The 17,568-nt window shown below is 42.2% G+C and overlaps 2 protein-coding genes and 3 long non-coding RNA genes across 12 annotated transcripts; 2 read left to right on the top strand and 3 right to left on the bottom strand.

Annotated features, from left to right (window-relative positions):
* On the bottom strand, positions 3,347–5,761 carry LOC8082269 (phosphatidylcholine:diacylglycerol cholinephosphotransferase 1). Its single transcript, XM_021450504.1, has 2 exons — positions 5,183–5,761; positions 3,347–4,087 (listed from the first exon to the last, which is right to left on the bottom strand). Exons 1-2 carry the CDS (start codon positions 5,546–5,548, stop codon positions 3,608–3,610), a joined length of 846 nt encoding a protein of 281 aa, XP_021306179.1. The 5' UTR covers positions 5,549–5,761; the 3' UTR covers positions 3,347–3,607.
* On the top strand, positions 4,322–4,733 carry LOC110431399. Its single transcript, XR_002448892.1, has 2 exons — positions 4,322–4,481; positions 4,596–4,733. It is a non-coding gene; the product is annotated as an uncharacterized LOC110431399 (long non-coding RNA).
* Positions 9,925–10,444, bottom strand: LOC110430981. Its single transcript, XR_002448425.1, has 3 exons — positions 10,347–10,444; positions 10,140–10,216; positions 9,925–9,981 (listed from the first exon to the last, which is right to left on the bottom strand). It is a non-coding gene; the product is annotated as an uncharacterized LOC110430981 (long non-coding RNA).
* On the top strand, positions 11,897–12,198 carry LOC110431398. Its single transcript, XR_002448888.1, has 2 exons — positions 11,897–11,988; positions 12,059–12,198. It is a non-coding gene; the product is annotated as an uncharacterized LOC110431398 (long non-coding RNA).
* On the bottom strand, positions 12,314–17,304 carry LOC110430734. Of its 8 annotated transcripts, XM_021448610.1 has the most exons (6): positions 16,478–17,302; positions 16,178–16,262; positions 16,004–16,095; positions 13,731–13,782; positions 13,092–13,111; positions 12,545–12,615 (listed from the first exon to the last, which is right to left on the bottom strand). In XM_021448610.1, the coding sequence occupies exons 1-5, from the start codon at positions 16,639–16,641 to the stop codon at positions 13,109–13,111; spliced, it is 396 nt and encodes a 131-aa protein (XP_021304285.1). In that variant the 5' UTR covers positions 16,642–17,302; the 3' UTR covers positions 12,545–12,615; positions 13,092–13,108. The 8 variants fall into 8 exon arrangements, 6 of the variants coding, with proteins under 6 accessions (XP_021304281.1, XP_021304283.1, XP_021304284.1 ...); XM_021448606.1 differs by lacking the exons at positions 12,545–12,615; positions 13,092–13,111 and adding an exon at positions 12,314–12,538 and having other exon boundaries at positions 16,478–17,304; XM_021448608.1 differs by lacking the exon at positions 13,092–13,111 and having other exon boundaries at positions 12,314–12,546; positions 16,478–17,303.

Below are 17,568 nucleotides of genomic sequence, written 5' to 3'. Positions count from 1 at the left end.
AATATCATCCAGTCTTACATCCAGGACCACAAAATACTGAATAATACTGAAACACGGATACTGAACAATACTGAATTTTGTTCAGTATAACACTTTGGTGTAGAATAGTATTCTACATCTAGGGTGTACAATAGCACTTATATATATATATATATATATATATATATATATATATATATATATATATATATATATATCCCCTCAAATCTACATCTAAATAAATTGTCAACATCTTCTACTAAAGTATTTGGCCATAGAACATATATCTGATTCTTTATTACCCACTTCTATCAATATTAAATATATGTCACAACCTGAAGTCGTTCCAACTAGAACTTTGCTTGACAACTTCCTTGATGACTTTGCGTAGTCCCTCTTAACCCAGAAAACCCTTCTCAATCTCTTCAAAGGATTCCTAGTGCTCTCTACTAGGATAAGGACTCCAAAATCATAATCCATTCTTATCAATTCCCCCAAGTCAACCTAAGTCAACTAGAGGTCAACCTTGGTCAACTAGACATTGACTTAGAGAAGGAACTCTACTAATATGTCCAAGTGACCTTCCTAATCTCTTTGGAGATGCTTATTAACTTCAAGAAAAGTTTATTGGCCTTATGCCAAACCCTCCTCTCTAAATCAATTTCTTAAAATCTATGTTCCGGCGGAACATTCCATTGCTCTGACGTATAGTTTGCCAAATCATTTGTTTAGAGGAATCAGTTTGGATGAGTTGCCTCTCTCTTCATCACCTTAGCCCCACATGTCAGCATGAAATGAGAAATATCTTCAGCAGGCTTAGCTCAATCTCTCACTCTCTCACCCCACCCATTTATTCCCATTCCTGTCCCTCTCTCTTCCAAAGGAAGAATAAGGTGAACTAGAGAGAGAAAGGAGAAGATGAGAAGGAAGAGAAAGACACAACCATCTCTTAAGCATCAAGATCATCTCCATCCCTTCCCATGGTGAGCTCGAGAGCTCTCTCCTCTCATTTCTTTAAATCATCTCTCAAACCCTAACTCTTGATTCCTCTATGCATGGATGCTATATGAAGCTTGGTAGTTGCTCCATCATCTCAAGAGTAAGCTCAAGATCATCCCTACCTCAATCATCTCATAAATCTCTTGGATTTCACTCTAATGCATTTATATGGATTTTTGCAAGAAAACTCATGAATGATCAAATCCACCTCTTTTTGCTTAGTAGCAAGGATGAACAAGATCCCATATCTGATCTTGGTAGCCCAGTGGTCACCCAATCTCAAAGATAAGTTGCAATGCCCAAGTTCATGAATTAATCTCTCTTTTTCTCATGATTACATGATTTCCAAATCACTATGATGCATTTGCTAACTAGAGCTCAAAACCTAGCAATCACTAGCCCAACATGTCACCTAAACAACCCTAGAGAACACTTGCACATGCATGGTAAACATCATCCATAATCTAGAGTTGAATCACATATGAGCACTATGAACAATGAAGAACATAGGTTCAATCGACACATTGGCGGAGCATCCGTCAAATCCATGGATCATCTGTCATAGCAAACACTTCACCAAATCACAACCAACACTTAGTTTCCATGGACCCTTTTGATGCACTAATTCTTTAGGTCTATATAATATGCGAGGAATGCATATGGATAGTTAGGACTTCATGACAGGCATGCACCACTACTATTACCCCTACTTTATTTACACATGGTTATTCGTTATGAGTTTGCATCTCATTGAAAATGATGAGCCACTTAATCTTGCTTCACTAAGTTAGACCAATTCACTTAAGTTAATCATAGACTTTACTTATTCATGGGCTTGGATTGTTTAATTGCTTAGTTGGCTAGCTTCGATAGAAGTCAAGTGTGAGCGGGAACTCACTCTCATGTGTGTAGGACCTACATTAGGTTAAGTAAATCACTTAAAACTTGCAAGGGACTCAATTTAACTCAATTTGCTCAAGCCTTAACTTGAGATAATTAATTGATGATCAATCTATAATCTTTATTCAAGCAAGGGGTAAGGTCACTGTGAGTGTTGCATCTCAAGCGACGTAGCTCAAGGAGTAGCTAGGTCCTTTCATGGGATAGTAAGTTTGAGTACCCTCCTGTATAGACCACGTCGCTTATAGGGTGGTAAGCCAAGTACTTTGTGGTGACATGCTTATCATGCGGATTTGGTGCAAGAGGTGACACGGTGTAGATGATATGTCTTTACATCGGTACACATTCAAGTCGTTCGTCGATGGTGGAGGACGACCTCGACAAGCAATCCGACGAGCAGCAGTGACCGCTCGTCGATGGGCTTAGCGGGCCCCATCGATAGGCTTGCTGGCTTTTTTAATTGATTAACCCATGCAGGCATACTAACCTCCTCGATTACTCCTCGTTCACCCATATCTTTCATTCTAGGTGGACATGGTGCCCTCCTCCTAAAATCCTTTTTCCCCACTCGAAAAACATTTATGTAGCAGTGTAGTGTCATGGAAATAGAAACAAGCGAGGGTCTAGTCCAAGCCAAGGTGGGGGCAACACATCTAGGACATTCCTCCAACAAAAATACTCTTGTTGGTTTGTCTTAAACTGACGAGAAAATTATACACATGGTGGGGACTAAACCCCCACAATCTCACATAAATATATGCATGGGATAAATCCAAATTGAGTTGGATGTGAGAATGCCTGCCTCACTACCACCCGATAGGACGCAACACAGTGCGGCCCGCGAGTGTGGCGTGGCTCCACACGTGTCGTGGATGGGCGCGGCCCCCTCGCCGTCATCATCTCACATAGTCATTGAAGAGGGGCAGGGAGGAGCAATGAGGTGAGAGAGAAAGAGGTGTAGCCGGAAGATAGAGATGTGCGACTAAGTAGAGGTGGGAGTGAGAGGATGCTAGAGTAGGAGGGGAGGTTAGGGTTTCCCTATTATATACTATGAGGTTATTTGCATGTTTGAGATTGGCTGGACTGCGGCCTTTTACAAAGATGGGAGCAATGCAATTTTTTTTACAATGGTTGGTATAGCAAACCGCTGGCGAAAATAAATCTCATCGTTGGTTTGTATTACGAACCAACGGTGAAAATTATTTTCGCCAACGACCGTTCAAAAATATCAAAGGCAAAAAAACCATTGCTATACTTGTGCACACCCACATCGGTACACACCACCTCATATGTTCTTGAGTTTGTTCGTTTGTTTGAAAAAATATGGCTAAAAATACTATTTACTAATTTATTATGAGAGAAAACCACTGTTGAATGCCTGACAAATTCGGATTTGACAAATAAGCTTCAGTAAACATGACCTAAGTATTTGGTGTGTGTGTGGGGGGGGGGGGGGGGTCCTGTAGTGCCTGGAAACTGCAGAATTCAGATAGTATTAGTATTGTTACAGAAGTCACAGCTCGCATCGGGTGAACAATTTGTACAATTACATATCCGTAAGTAGCATTTCAGTATATATTCTCTTACATCAAAATGATTCCATAAAGAAAAGAAACTCAAAAAATAACACGAATTAACTAATGCTCAATTGGCCGTCGATGGTTGGCACTTGCAGTTGCAGAGCTAGCAAAATAGTACAACACTAGATACTAGCTTTATATATATAAAGCTAGTGTGAGAGGAGAGCCTTGTGGCACTGGCAGCTACGGCAGTGCTTCTCGGGCGCGTTCTTGCCGTCGCCGTTCTTGGCGTCGAAGTACCACCCGGAGAGCGTGTCGAAGAGGACCCCGGCCCCGACGCCGACAGCCAGGTCGATGGTGTAGTGTCCCCTGCACGCGAGCAGCCTGACCGCCTGGAGCACGTTGAGCGCGTCGTAGAGGCGCGCGAGCGCCGCCCGTCCCTCGCGGCGCATGTCGGCGGCCGCGATCACCGCGCCCGCGACGTGGCCCGAGAAGAAGAGGAAGAAGGAGACGTTGCCCACGGGGAAGTCCATCCCGGACCCCAGGAACTCCTCGGGCAGCGGCAGCTGCGTGGCGCAGCCCAGCACGCCCCGGCAGGTGAACATCATCAGCGCCGCGACGGCCGCCCGCGGCCGCTGCTCCGCCAGGATCGCCCACAGGATGTACGCCGCCTGCATCGCGACGAAGACCTGCACGCACGCGCACATGACGTGAGCGGTGGCTGTCAGTGTCAGCGTCCATCTGAGCTGGTCTGGTCTCACGTCGCGCTCAGCTCCTGTTCCGCGGCATGGGAGCCGGGTACCATGGAGAAGCTGGCCAGATGCAGAATCTTATCACGAAATCGGTGCATGGACACTCTTAACGCCACGATTCTTATCGGTGGAAAAAGGAGGATTTGATTTGGCGGTGGTGCCGGTGAGCCAGCGCCACCAGTTTGTTGCTCCGCTCGTGGCGTGGCCGCGTCAGGTCCAAGTTGCAGTTGCAGGGACGCTCAGGTCAAATCTGTCAGCGTGAAGTGTAATCTACGATTACGAGTGGCTCAGGGCTGGCACGGTGGCACCTGGGTTGAAAAGTACTCTACGGGTACGCTGTTAATTAATTATTGGTAATTAATTATTGGTTGTGGAAGCGCGACGTGCGAGGCACATGCGGGCATTGCCGGTGCGTTGACAGTGCCAGCTTTGGTGTCCTCACCAGGTCCAGGAGTGCAGAGACCACAGCGGGGAAGCTCCAAAGGTTCACAAGACCAAAGCCGGATTACTTGTAATACAGTACTGCTCTGTAATCCAGTAAATTCTACACTAATTTAATCCAGTTTTACTAGTATAAAAATTATGTGCCTTGGGATTGTGCATGCTGATTGCTGCAATTGCTTGGAATACTAGTATATATAGTTCTGTAACAGCACAAAGGGGTGCGAAAATATAATACTCCACAAATGTAACTGTAAGAAAGGTGTGATGTTGCTCATGTATGAGATCCTAATTGTGTTTCTGAGTTGTGACGAACACACAGGGGTCGAGTTAAATTGAACAATGCTGGTAAGAAAGTACGAATGTTGGTCACTGGAATTACTCATCCGTTTAAATCAAAGCCGAGAAAGGTACTTCTAAGGGCAATAATCGGTGGCCAAAAACGGCGGCAAAATTAAAGACGAGACGGAAGGCACTAGAGCAGGGAAGAACCAGAATTGGAGGCTGGAGGCGGTGCATTGAAGATTTGAAGCTAGGCAGGTGGCGGAGAGAAAAATCTAGGCAGGCAGGGCGGCGTGGGCAGGCACTGACCGTGTTGAGCGCGGCGAGGAGCGAGTTGAGCCAGGGCGTGGCGGCGACGGCGGCGTGCATGTTCCTGGTGGCGATGAATCCCAGGTCGAGCGGCGGGGAGTCCGGCCTGACCATGGGGATGGTGTACTCGACGGCCATGAAGAGCAGGAGGCCGCACCCGAAGAGCGCGGGCGCCGGGTGCCGCCGCAGCACGCCCGCCACGCCCGCCGCCGAGCACCACTCCGGCCGCCGCGCCCACCCCTCCGCCGCGGACGCCGCCGCCGCGCCCATCTCCTTCGCCCCCGCGCCTCCGCCCGGCGCCGGGTGGTCCTTGCGGCGGCGCGTTGTGGTGGTGGCGGCGGCCGCGGTGAGGCTGGGCGGCGGCATGTATGCGGGGACGGGGTGGCGTCGGTCCCGGGGGGTTCGGGTTGGGTTGGCAACCGCGTCCGCGTGGGTGGGTGCGTGCGTGGGTCGGTGGTGGGCTGGCGTCGCGTGCGTGCGCGGGCCGTGCGAGACGCCGAGAAACGCGCGGATTTCGGTGGTTTTTCGGCGTTTTTTTTATAGGAGTTTTGAGGGTGTGGAGGGGCGGAGATCACGAGGGGAGCGTGAGCGGCGGTTTATGAGAGCGGACATCAGTCTGAAAATTCAGGTTTGGTGCAGCTCGCCCATCATCCGCCATATATCATACTGTACGTACTACGGAGTAGTATCATCGTTGAGATGGACAGAAGGCAGTGAGTGAGACCGACATGTCGCCGTTCGTCGTTGGCGCACGGACGAGTTGTTGCACGGTTGCTTCTATTTAGGCGTCAAACTAGATCAGATTCAGACGGATACAGGTGATCTTGCATTATGCTCCTATTCGTTTGAGTTTATTTATCGAATCAGCCAATTATTAAGTAGTGTTTTTTTTTTATAATAAATCAGCGAATAATATTTTCAGTTATTACTCTTCAGAAAAGCGAACAAACTTTATGTTTTATATCTCATATTATATCCTATATTTTTTTTATCGGATTTTAGAATCAGCTACACATCATTCGGATATTGATATCTACTCAATCCATCCCAAATTGTAAGTCGTTTGACTTTTTTAATATCAAGTTTGACCACTCGTCTTATTCAAAGTTTTGTACAAAATATCACTTTTTTTGTTGTGTATTGGTTTATTAATAAAAGTTCTTCAAAAATGACTTAAATTTAACTATATTTGCACAATTTTTTTTGAATAAGACGAGTGGTCAAACTTGGTGTAAAAAAAGTTAAACGACTTACAATTTGAGATGGAGGGAGTACCTTATATACTTATTAGAAATCTAATTTTTGATTATTCAAATTGGGATACAGTCAAATACTACATTAAATATTTGAATTCAGTTACAGACTATCAAAATAGCGTTGACGAAAATATCGATCCCTTTTTCCTCCCTACTTGTATTGTCGAGTGCAGGCTGTCGTACTGTAATAATCTTCATGCACCGCAGCCAAAGCCGAACGGGCCCGCTGCGCTGGAAACGTGACCAAGATTTGGTTCTCCGTGTGCGGTCGGAACATATATACATAAGCTTTCGCAGGAGCTAAAGTGGACAGGCATCTTTCCCTGCTTATTAAATTATATTTTAGGCCTTGTTCATTTCAAAAAAATTGTTTTTAACTATGGTAGAATTTTTGTTTGTATTTAACCAATTTTACCAAAACATAGACTAACTATGTTCAAAAAAAATTATCTCATAAATTATAGACAAACTATATAATTAGATTTTGTTTTTTTTATCTATATTTAATGTTTCATACACGCGTCCAAAACTTTGATATGACGAAGAATCTTGAAAATTTTAGAAACTGAACAAGGCCTTAGAGCACTTCCAATGCAGAAAATATCATGGTTTCTATAGACATTAATTGTAGTGCTAAGCATTTTGGTGATTTGGCAAGATAGTTATTGGAGAGAGAGCAAAAATCATAGAAACTGGGTTTAAGTTAGAAACCATGTCTACACGAAATCCAAGACATGAAGTGGTATTATTGGTTGAGAATGGAGAGAGAATGAATATGATTGGATAAAAAAATATTTTATAGAAACTAAAATTTAATAGGTATAAAAATTATATGTAGTTTTTAGCTTGGAAGTTGTACGAGCAACGCCGACGGTGCTTTTATGTCAATGGCTTCTCGTGGATGGGTGTAGGAGGGGAGGAAATCACCACCAAGCCCAAGGGCCACGACACCGACGCCCACACGGAAACCTCCCGTGCGTGTTGTCTGTCGCCACGGCAGGTCGGAGCACACGCGATTATTATGGTGGAGACGGCCGCGGATCGTTCAGAGTTGACACGCAGCCCAGGTGGCGCGCGCGCGCGCGCGCGCGGCGCGGCCCATGTACCGGTGCCGCAAGTCCGCACCGACCAAGGGGCCTCGTTCAGTTCCGAAAAGATTTCGGATTTCGGTACCGTAGCACTTTCGTTTGTTTGTGATAAATATTATCCAATTATAGACTAACTAGGATCAAAAGATTCGTCTCGCGATTTACAGCTAAGCTGTGTAATTAGTTTTTGTTTTCGTCTATATTTAATGCTTCATGCATGTGCTGCAAGATTCGATATGACGGAAAATCTTAATTTTTTTTTCTTTTTGAGGTGAACTATTCGTTTGTTTGTGATAAATATTATCCAATTATAGACTAACTAGGATTAAAAGATTCGTCTCGCGATTTACAGCTAAGCTGTGTAATTAGTTTTTGTTTTCGTCTATATTTAATGCTTCATGCATGTGCTGCAAGATTCGATATGACGGAAAATCTTAATTTTTTTTTGCTTTTTGAGGTGAACTAAGGCCTTGTTTAGTTCGACTGAAAACCAAAAAGTTTTCAAGATTTCTCGTCACATCAAATTTTATGGTACATGCATAAAACATTAAATATAGACAAAAATAAACTAATTACACAGTTTAGTTGTAAATCACGAGACGAATCTTTTGATCCTAGTTAGTTGATGATTAGATAATATTTGTCACAAACAAACGAAAGTGTTACCGTACCGAAAACTTTTCACTTTTCGAAACTAAACCAGGCCTAAACAAGGCCCAGCTTCGTTCACCGTCACCGGTCAGCCCCGTCGACGTAGCCCGAATACGGGGGAGCCCCGTCATCAATTTCAGACACGCGAACGAGGAGGAAGTAGAAACAGCGACTCCAAAATTCTAGGGAATAACAATAGTCAGAGAGTACTACGGTACAACATTTTGATTTCACTCACTCTATCCACGGACACGTGCTTATATACTTAATAAACGAGTCAAAAAAAAAGGCGAAGCCAGATTCTGAATCTGAAAAATCAAATTCCAGATTTGTTTTAACGTTAATATATAGATATCTGAATTTATATGTCCGATTCTAAATGGATGCATTTTTATTTTGGCTATTTATAATTTTTCTCTATTTGATTTCGTATTCATATTTTAAAAATTTTAAATACTGTTATTGCATGTATTCGTAAAGAAACAAAGTACCCAATAAACCAATCTAAAACTTACATCAGTGACTAAATATAAATATTATTAGTTTTTATATAAGATACGATAGTAAAGTTTTAAATATAGAGATAATTAATAATCTTTATAGAGATTAACTTCTATAATGCTATCCTAAATGATGATGAGTGGTAAACAGTCGATCGTTTACGGTTTAGCTATTATTTATTTGATAATAACTGACTAAAGGAAACAATGTACCATTAATATGTTTAACGGTGTGTAAACGGGTCAAACGACCATTTAGAGAACAATGCTTCTAATATATATGTCATTTTTATATGAGTTGTTATCTACAAGTGTTATGTATATATAGTCATATTTTAAATATCTATATGCATAGTAATTTTGTTCTGCTAAAACTATCAATAAGCAAGTAGATACTCCCTCCGGCCTGCACGTCTCGCGGATGAGTTAAATTTTTAAAGTTTGACCAAATATATTTAAAATATTATTATTTTTATAATAAGTTATTTATTTAGAGATACAAATCTAAATACTATTTTCTATAACATTTGGTTACATAAAAATGTTTAACTTATAAGGAAACAAGTGCATTTATTTTGGAACGCCTGGAGTACTTATTATTTTCAAAATTGAGTACATATTGAAATGCCAATTCGTACATGTTCTATTCTTACAGTTTCAAGTTAAATACGATAATAAGGGCATGTTTAGATCCCAAATCTTTACGTCCCAAAACTTTTGGTTGTAAATTTTACAATTCAAATAGGTGTTTAGATGCTTTCAAAAATTTTTGGTCTGCAACACACAAGATATGGGCCCCTAAGCAAGTTTACATAGTTTTTGGGCTCCAAAGTCCCAAATTTCAAATCTTTACAACCCAAAAACTGCTCATTTCTCTAAAAGTTTTGGCTATTTTGCTGCATCTAAACAGGGCCTAAATAGTGCTATCTGAATTTTGGGGGTGTTTGATTCGGGTGTTAAAGTTTAACAGATACTTAGCATTTTTATTTTATTCTATTAGTGTCCGATCATGGACTAATTAGGCTTAAAAGATTCGTCTTCTAAATTATTCTTTAGTTATGTTTTTAGTTTCGTAAATAGTATCTAATACACTCATGCATATGTCTAAATATTTAATATGATGTACGGTAAAATTTATGAGCGTGAACCAAATAGGCCTTTTTTTTACAAAGGGGATAGATTCCTTTATTAGTAGCAAACAGCTGCAAGTTTCAGGTACAGTCGGTGCTGTTTACATTAGCTATAGTGTCGTCTCAATAATTTTTAGGGCCTTTGTGCAAGCAAGACATGAAGAGACTGGCGACCTAATGTTTCAATGTGATGATTGAAATTACAGTACTATTAATAAGAGAATCTTGAAGTATCTAATATATCAAAAAATATTGAAATTAGAATTTAGAAAATTAGATCCCTACACTGATAACTAAACTGGAACTGCAAATCTGCAGCTGCAATCACTTACCATTGGCCACAGAGTCATGGAGTCGTGGAGTGTCGAACTAAACTGAAAACAGATAATTGATCGGAGACACAAAGCAACTGCAACAAACAAGACAGGTAGAGGCAAGATTCACTTCAGTTGAGCCTTCGAGGGAGATAGGGAGGAATGTTGGACCACAATACTAGAAGTCCAGAACCTATTGAGTGGAGTACTGGAGTGCTAACCTACCTGCAAGGGCTGCAACACACCGACGAGGTCACCGCACTCGCCGCCCTCAAACCGCGATTGCCTAATCGGTGATTCCCCCGAGGCCGCGAAGCACGTTGTCCCCGCAAAGGAAGTCACTATCACAAATAGAATGGGTCACGTCCAGGCGTATGAGCCTCAATACCTGTAGTATAGAGGGATATACTCATGTGCCCTCAATGCTATGGGCCCTCGGCCGTCGCACTCCTGCACCCCTCTATGAGACGGGCCTGATTAGCTAGAGCACTCGAGAGAGGACAAATACTGTTGTATCTGGGATTTGTACAATTTTAAGACTATCAACTTAATATGTAAGTCATTCAATAATATTTTTCTCTTACAACAAATTAACCAACAATACTTTCTGCCATGGTTTATCAGCCAAACAAACAACAACAGATGTCCTATATGCCTGCAACGCTAAGGAGTGGGCTTTAGCATCCTGTTCCCTATCTATCTTGAGCACTCTTGAAGATCTTCCCTTCGTGAGATTGAGGAAGTTTTGGACGTAGGGCTTGATTCTCCAATCTGGGGTGGTGTCATGACTCCTTCCGGACAGAAAGGCTGCAAGAGTTTGGTTCTCCGCGACTGGTGTGAGTTGCAACGAGAGGGCTGCAGCCTCAACCACTACCAGCTGACCATGACGATATGGACTACCGCCAGTCAATCCGGCCACTCCCGTGCACCGCCGACAAACGTGTTCAGTACTTGTGGTCATGTGGAGATTGGAAACGTATCCTACTTGTGGTCATGTGGCGATTGGGAAGCATTTTTAATTTGAAAATCATAAAAAGCGATGATGCTAAATCCAAGTAAAAGAGGTTGTGTTTGATTTGCAGCATCTATTTTCAAAATTACAATAGTTTTTGAGATATTTAAATACTCATTTTTTTGGGATCGACAAGAAAGGACCTAAAAATGAATTGGTCCAAACGTTCCGCTTGCATGTTGGTTGGCAGTCGGCCTTCTGCCACTAGCCGATAGGCCTATCGGCCCAGTACCACGTAGGATATCGGTAATTCAGTCCTCGGCCTACCACTAGTTTTGAAATTTTGTAAAAACGACACCTAAGAAATTTGTAATTGTTTAATAAAATAATATTATCTATATATATATATACCTGTATTCCTCTAATAATAAAAGGTAAAATTTTAGCCTTTTTTTCATCTATCTAGGCCGTTTTTTCGTCCAGCCCATTCTGAACAAAAGCACATTCGCACTCATTTTGGCCCATTCGCGTAGACTCTCCGCACGGCGTGTCCCCGCACGGAACGGCCCTTTAGGATTTGTGGATGTGGTTCCTCCTCCGTAATTAAAAAAATCCATAGCCAAGCCGCAACCACAACTCGAATGCTCGCATGGAAGTGCGGTCGTTCGTCCTTCGCCCACGCCACGAGCGCTCGCTGTCCGCTCACCAAGCGCTCGCCATCCACTCACTCAAGCGCGCTCGCTGCCGTCCGTTTGCCCATGCGCACTCGCAGCCTGGACCGCTGTCCGCTCGCCGCTGTCCACATGTACACGCTCGCCATCGCGAAAAGGCCAGCGGGGTGATCGCCGTCATCCGCACCTAAGCAGACGCCAAGGCCGACAAGGTGCAGAGACGTCGAGATGGACTCGGAGCTGGGTGAGAGCGGTGCATAACTACCTCAAATCCAAGTTCGACATGGACTTACCTTCCTCAATGTCTGATGCAGTGCCCACACGCCAAACGTCGCTCCGAGTTGAGCTTTGGATTCTCTTCCTCCATGTCTGATGCAGCTCCGCCAAAATTCCTCATTTTTTATGGCAAGTTTGAATGAATCAAAATTGGAATAAAAAACAAAAACACTTCAAATTAGAAAATATCGAGGTATTTTTCTACTCAAAATTCTTCCTTTTCCTCTCTACACCTTACCTATATATATATATATATATATATATATATATATATATATATATTAAAGGTCCTTGTCTTCCTTGATTTCCCAGAACACCTCGCATACAATCTCCTCCAGGAGAGTCGAGCCGTATTGGCCAAAAATAGTTGCGTGCTACTTTGGAGAACCAACGGCAAGAAGCCGCCAACTCGACGCCAAAATCATTGTGATCTTCCTCATCGTGCCGCTGCCATCGACGTCAAGTGCACACTCATCGGCCAGGTATTTAACTGTGTACTCCAACATAACCATGGATTGCTGCGATCCTTGTGATTGAAAAATAGTGGGCATCTATTTTCAGAGACTCTTCTTGCATGTTTGATGATTTTGAGAGAGTATTGTTGTACTTAATTGACATTACAAAGTAGCATACCCGTGCATAGTAAACTTTTGTGCTAAAAACACATGGATTGCACGATAAGATAACAATACTATTAAGTTAGATACTGACATTAAAGTGACATTTAATCTAAAAAGCAAAATCCGTGAAGTTAACATAATCACAGAGAACATTGCGTCATAGGTTCACAAACTCACTATATAGACATTTCCGTAATACGGCTAAGATAATGTATATCGACAATAAGGAATCTCCGTTATTCATTTCTCAAAATTTGAAGCACATGCTTACAGACAGTTCATTCTGACCACTGATCATTGGTTCTAAACAATTGAGATTTCGGAAGTCTAGTGCGTAGCTTGCCATTACGGGCATACAACTCATTAGCGCCACCAGAAAAACGAGTCTTTATGTACGAATCCTTCAATTGGTCTGCTCTTCCCTTCATGCAGACCTAATTGGTAATTGAGATCATTAGTAACAACGACTTACTGGCAGGAGATCAAAATTGCACATAGTTCATATCATGTTTTATTAGAAACCAAAAGATACTAGCAGGAAATCAAAGGGGGCGTACCCAATGCAGAGAGCTCAATATGCTATACAGAGTAATGTATTTGATTTGGTTTGTACGGCAGTTTTGGAAAAAAAAAAAGGCACTGTTCTATACAGAGCAATGTATTTGATTTGGTTTGTAGGGCAGCTTTGGAAAAAAAAGAACTGTTGTAATTTTGTATAGTCCAAAAAAGTGATTCCATTGAATTTGATTGTCAATGTGCCAATCAATTTAAGCATTTAATAAATGGAATTTAATATATTCAAAAATTAGAACTACACTACTTTTCATGCTTTGTAAATGCTTTATTCTAGTTCTCTGGTATAATCGTATTTGCATAATCGAATTTGCACTCACCCTGACTATACCTAAAATTGGTAGGAACAAACAAATTTGATAAAAGTAGTGAATATATATATATATATATATATAATAAAATTGGAGTGTTACAACTCACTTCTTGACGAATAAATATAAACGGTTCCAAAAGCATCACTACCAAGATGCTGTGGAAAAGCAGCACAAAGAAATCATTAGAGAAAGATTTTGCATACCTTCTTGTGTAGAAAGCTGAAAGATGCTTGATTTTCAGAGTCAGTTGGGCCACTGTAAACAAAATATGAACATTAGTTTTGCATCTTACTATCTGTAATCAAAGAAGCAAAACAAACTAAGTAAACTCAGCGAGCACATGTTAAAAAAATAGTTCAAGCAGCTTTGTTCCAGGTCACAATTTTTTGCCATTCTTTTGACCACCATCAGATTATTCAATAGAACAAATTATCTCCAATGTACAGACCATTGCTCTCTACAGTTCCAATTCAGTGATGCCCTAATCCCAATCAAAGTGAAGCAATATACCTAAGTCTAACAAAGCTGTAGCAGATTATAAGTTGTATGATTTCCGTACTTTCCCTCTACAACTACCCTGAGAAACGAAGCCTAATAATGTCTAGGTGCTCACTATCATAGCCATTTAAAAAGGGCTTGAACCTATAGATAGTATGTTGTTTAACTAAAGGTCCTCCAAACAAGAAATGAGAATTTATTTGGAACAGGAACAGCTGTATCCACAAAACTGTTATTTAGGACAAGATCACCACCAAATGCAGAAGTCACCTTACCCCATCAAAATGTTAGGTTGGTGCATAAATAACTTTTTTCCTCAGCAAGAAAAAGATGGTCTTAACATGGGATCCATCAAATGAATGAGCTAGGAGTGTTTTGATTCTTTTGCTAATGTGGTATTTGGTATGTCTGAGTTTTTAAGATCAAATTGAAATTTGCTTTTAGGTGGATGGAAGTACAAAAAATATTATCATCAGATGAAACTTGTAGTGTCATCGTAAGATATGGTTGCTGGTTCTCGAGCTGCCAAGCCTTATACTGCAGTTGCCCCCCAGACAATCTCATGGCATTCTCAGACAATCTCAGTTGCCCCCCAGACAATCTCAAAGCTCAAGTGTGTGCAATTTTAGTTTTGTAACTTAACTTAATGCACAATATATGTTGACTTGTAGCTTCACAATCAGGGTCGTATTTGAACCAAATATTGATGGGAAGTACTCAGGATAGTAGTTCCCAAGGATCCAACTGACATCAATAATTGCCAACTCACTGTCTTTTTAGTAATAAATTCAAACACGGTGTGCTCCGACAAATTCTCGCCCAACCTTGAAAGCACCAAACTAAATCTTAAGCTTTGATCCACCACCTCGCTGTTTAGTATTTACTCTAGCTAAGTGATAATGTATAATACTGCTTTGTTTTCACTATGGCTTACTATCTTAATAGGATGGTAAATAGCAAAGATGAATTGAATTCACTTCCATCAAAATAGTGGAGAATCTGGTGGTATAGTTGAACTCCTGAATTCCTGATGGTTCTGCAAAATACTTTTCGCTTGAGCTAAATTAGGTTCTTTAGAGCTATAAGACAACTTTTCTGAACATATCATTCAGTGCTAAATTAGGTCTCAGGGATCAAGTCACTGTGGCTAAAAGATCTGATCAGTGATTGAAAACAAAGCTGGTTTTGACATAGTTTTGCGGTCTAACACCCTTAAAACTTCTGGTAATGTGCTTTGATGTGTGTCAAAGCACCTTTTTTCTATTTGGCACACTGTACATGCTATGGTCTAGTGGATGTCAAAATATTCATATTGAAGATCTATAAAATCGAGGACAATTCTTTCATTCATTCTACTCTAAGATGTTTGTCATGTATAAGTATAACCCATAACTCATGTCTTGCTTGCACAACGATAAAGTTCTTTTGAATAATGTTTTATATCTAGGAAGTCATGACAACACATGATGCAATATATTTGTTTCCTCTAGGCTATTCTTTCCCATAGTTTTTGTTATAATATCTAACTTTTTCATTTTTATTGCTCTATTATCTTCTTTTCCCCAAGCAAACTGAGCAGCTCAATTTCATTGACTCAAAAACTAATTGAGAACTATTTTTCACTCAGAGCATCCACTCATAATATAGGCTATAGCTACAAATATGATGAACCGTAGCCTCCTAGTTTGAAACTAAAGCTAAAACCAGACCGCTTAACTTTAAATTCATGAATGGAACTGCACAAAACACCTGAATAGTACATACAGACTGTATTGTGTAGTCAAGAAAGCTCTTGGCAGGTGAGAAACACCTACATCTTTCTTTTTTATATAAGTGGACTCTGTAGGAAACTACGGAGTAGCACGAGCCTAGGACCAATAAAATCCCACAATAACAAAACCATACGGTAAAATGACAAGATATATGAATTTATTTCGGTTACATGTACGATGTCTGCAAAAAGATCAAGGAAACCTACAATAGTTCTCTCCACTGTAACATGCCGGGCATGCCCCTAAGTGCTGCATCAACATGACCATGCCATTTATAAAATACCTGCATGTCATGAAACTGCTAGAAGTTTAAGTTTCAAATATTCACACATTTAACATAAATTATTTAGTTATTTAACAGGGGAAAAAAGTTCACCTACCCCTGTACCAAGAATCAAGCTAACAACATGTCGCCACTCTCCTCTAAGCAAAGCAGCACCAACAAAGTGAGTAGGTACAGAACGCCTGCCAAAGCACTATCAAACACAATGGAAACAAACTATTACAATTAACTGCAGTATTTACAACATCAGTAGATTCTGCAATAACATTACACGAAGAGACGAAAGAATCAAGAAACATGAATTATCTGTTCACTCTCTAATCAGAAAAAAATAAGGTCAGACCCAATATACTGGCTCACAATGATGACCATTGATGAAGGACATGAGCTTGCCTACCAGTACGTGAATGAAGAGGCGGGCTGCAGCAGCATCGAGAGCGACGAGAAGGTGGTGGCCGGAATGTTCAGGGAGGAGGTATCCAAGGGAGAAGCTAGGCCCGGAGGGCAGGCCACAGGATGGTGGCTACAGCGTCGAGGAGGCTGCGAGGCCGTGTTCAACATGGAAACGTTGACTCGGGCGCTAGCGTGTGGGCGATGCGGCACAACCTGGGCCACTGCCGGGAGCGGCTAGTGCGGCGGCCGCCGGGCCAGATGGCCCCAGTCCTCACGTGGAAGGCAAGTAGGGCAGCCCACCGCAGCTAGGCGTACCGCGCAACGGAGGCCCCCCCCCGACGACTTGCTGCTCTGGGCCTCGCAGTCTGCAAACCGTGTCCTTTCGAGATAGATGAGGATCCATGTCTGCGTCCGGCGCCTCCGATCCGACCTTTCCAGAGTGATGGTCGCACGCTCGCCGGTTGCTGTCACACCGATTCGTCGTCGCACAATGGTGGCCGGCCGATCTGCGAGCGAGCAAGTGTGAGCGCGAGCACGATCTGGGGTGGGTGCTACATGGGAGGGGCCTTGCGCCAGTCATGGCGGAGTAGACGGACAGGCGGAGTCTGATGCGTGACCATGAGCACCGGCGAGCGAAGCGCTTTGGGGATGGAGCACTGGCGGCCGCGTGCGAGAACGGGTCGGGGCCTAGGGCAGAGCAGCGCCGGCTCGATTCACGATGGATGGGCAGAGTTTGCCGAAGGGAGCGTTCACACGGGCGAGGGAGGAGGGGAGGGGAGGCCACGGGGTCACAGGTGCAGGCAGAAGGACGACCCGACGATTGTCACACCAAAAATTATACACTCTTTATTCTTTTTAGTTGTGATGAAATAAATGTTATTATCCTATCATATAAATTTAGTCAAACTTAAAATGATTTATCTCTTCAAAGTTCTTGGATGACTTATAATTTGGAATGGAGACGGTACATCACATAACCGTGTGATAGGTTTTGTGGGACATGTGGCTTCTGTCCAAGGTACATGGAGACATGATGAAGAGGGTCTGCATTCAATTTCAGCTATTTGGTTCAACTGTTTGGACGCCCTGACTCGC

The sequence above is a fragment of the Sorghum bicolor genome, chromosome 10, assembly GCF_000003195.3.
Source record: "Sorghum bicolor cultivar BTx623 chromosome 10, Sorghum_bicolor_NCBIv3, whole genome shotgun sequence".
In the NCBI taxonomy this organism is placed as follows: domain Eukaryota; kingdom Viridiplantae; phylum Streptophyta; class Magnoliopsida; order Poales; family Poaceae; genus Sorghum; species Sorghum bicolor.
Note: the sequence above shows the minus strand (reverse complement) of the source record. Positions and strands in the feature narration are given on the sequence as shown.